Below are 1,531 nucleotides of genomic sequence, written 5' to 3' on the forward strand. Positions count from 1 at the left end.
ACAATAAATCCTTTCAGGTAGGTCCTATTATCTGCATTGTAGATGAGGAACTAAGGCATGGAGAGCTAAAGGACTTGCCCACAGTCACATGGCCATTCTCATGGACTCTTCCCAGCTGCCTCCCTGGGGCACTCACTCACCTGGGGCTCTTCCAAGTCACCCAGATCCAAGAAGAGGTCAAGATCACAGCCATGGACATCGAAGCTATTTATGGAAGAGCCAAAAGGGTGGACCACACAGCCTGGGTGCCAAGCAGAGAAGAAAGGTCAAGAGAAGTTAGGGAGGAACAGGGGGAGGAAGAACAAAAGGGAGCACAAAGATGGAAAAGCAACCAAACACTTCCAGCGGAGGGAGGACTGGGGATATAGACGCAGGGGAGCAAAGGCCAGAGAGGGCTCAGACATAGTAGGGGAGGTAACTTACCAGGGAAGAACTCTGTGAAGACCTCCTGCATCAGGGCCACCACCAGGCTCCGAAGCTGCCGCTCAGCCTCGGACAACTCCCTCAGCCCCACAAGCTTTATCATTTGTGTCCCCACGTCTGTGGCCTCAGCTAGTGCTTTGGCCAGCTGGTGACTGTCGGGGGCCGCTCCTTTGGGGGATTTGGAGGCCGGGCTCTGGAACTCCCTCTGCTCCCGTGGGCGGACACGCAGGCGATGTCCTCCCAGGCTGTGCTGGGACTGTGACAAGACAGCCTCTCGAGCACCCACGTCCCCCATCTCCACAATGGCAAACACTCCCTGGTAAACAACAACGGGCAGAGATGATGGTTTTGGAACCAAGAACCTAAGCACGTGATCTACAGTGGATGAGAATATTAGAAATGGGGACTATCCCATAAATTGAGAATATTTGCTTGCTGTTTTCATAATAACAGGGGACATATTTAGAAAAGCAATTTTCAGTCAGGTGCAGTGACTCGTGCCTGTAATCCCAGCACTTTGGGAGGCTGAGGCAGGAGAACTGCTTGAGCCCAGGAGTTGGAGACCAGCCAGGACAACATAGTGAGATCCCATCTCTATAAACAATTTTTTTTTTTTTTGAGATGAAGTCTCATGCTGTCACCCAGACTGAAGTGCAGTGGGGTGATCTTGGCTTAGTGCAACCTCTGCCTCCCAGGTTCTCCTGCCTCAGCGATTCTCCTGCCTTAGCCTCCCAAGTAGCTGGGATTACAGGTGCATGCCACGATGCCCAGCTAATTTTTGTATTTTTAGTAAAAATGGGGTTTCACCATGTTGGCCAGGCTGGTCTCTAACTCCTAAACTCAGCCTCCCAAAGTGCTGGGATTACAGGTGTGAGCCACCGCACCTGACCAGTACAAAGAATTATTTAAAATTAGCCAGGCAGTCCCAGTTACTGGAGAGGAAGAGATGGGAGGATCGCTTGAGCCCGGGGGCTGAGGTTGCAGTGAGCCGAGATCGCACCACTGCACCCCAGTCTGGGTGAGAGAGCCACACCCTGTCTCAAAAAAAATCAAAACAAACAAACAAAAAAACGGGCCGGGTGCAGTGGCTCACACCTATAATCCCAGC

At 51.9% G+C, this 1,531-nt stretch overlaps 1 protein-coding gene across 1 annotated transcript in view; it reads right to left on the reverse strand.

Annotated features, from left to right (window-relative positions):
* Nucleotides 1–1,531, reverse strand: part of TUT1 (terminal uridylyl transferase 1, U6 snRNA-specific) — a 27,576-nt gene that overhangs the window by 11,859 nt on the left and 14,186 nt on the right. The window contains exons 3-4 of the mRNA XM_011993364.1: nt 424–739; nt 141–241 (exon numbers count right to left, since the gene is read on the reverse strand). Of these exons, the coding sequence (XP_011848754.1) occupies nt 141–241; nt 424–739 (417 nt within the window). The remainder of the gene's footprint in view (nt 1–140; nt 242–423; nt 740–1,531) is intronic.

This window comes from Mandrillus leucophaeus, unplaced genomic scaffold (assembly GCF_000951045.1).
Source record: "Mandrillus leucophaeus isolate KB7577 unplaced genomic scaffold, Mleu.le_1.0 Scaffold43, whole genome shotgun sequence".
Taxonomy (NCBI): domain Eukaryota; kingdom Metazoa; phylum Chordata; class Mammalia; order Primates; family Cercopithecidae; genus Mandrillus; species Mandrillus leucophaeus.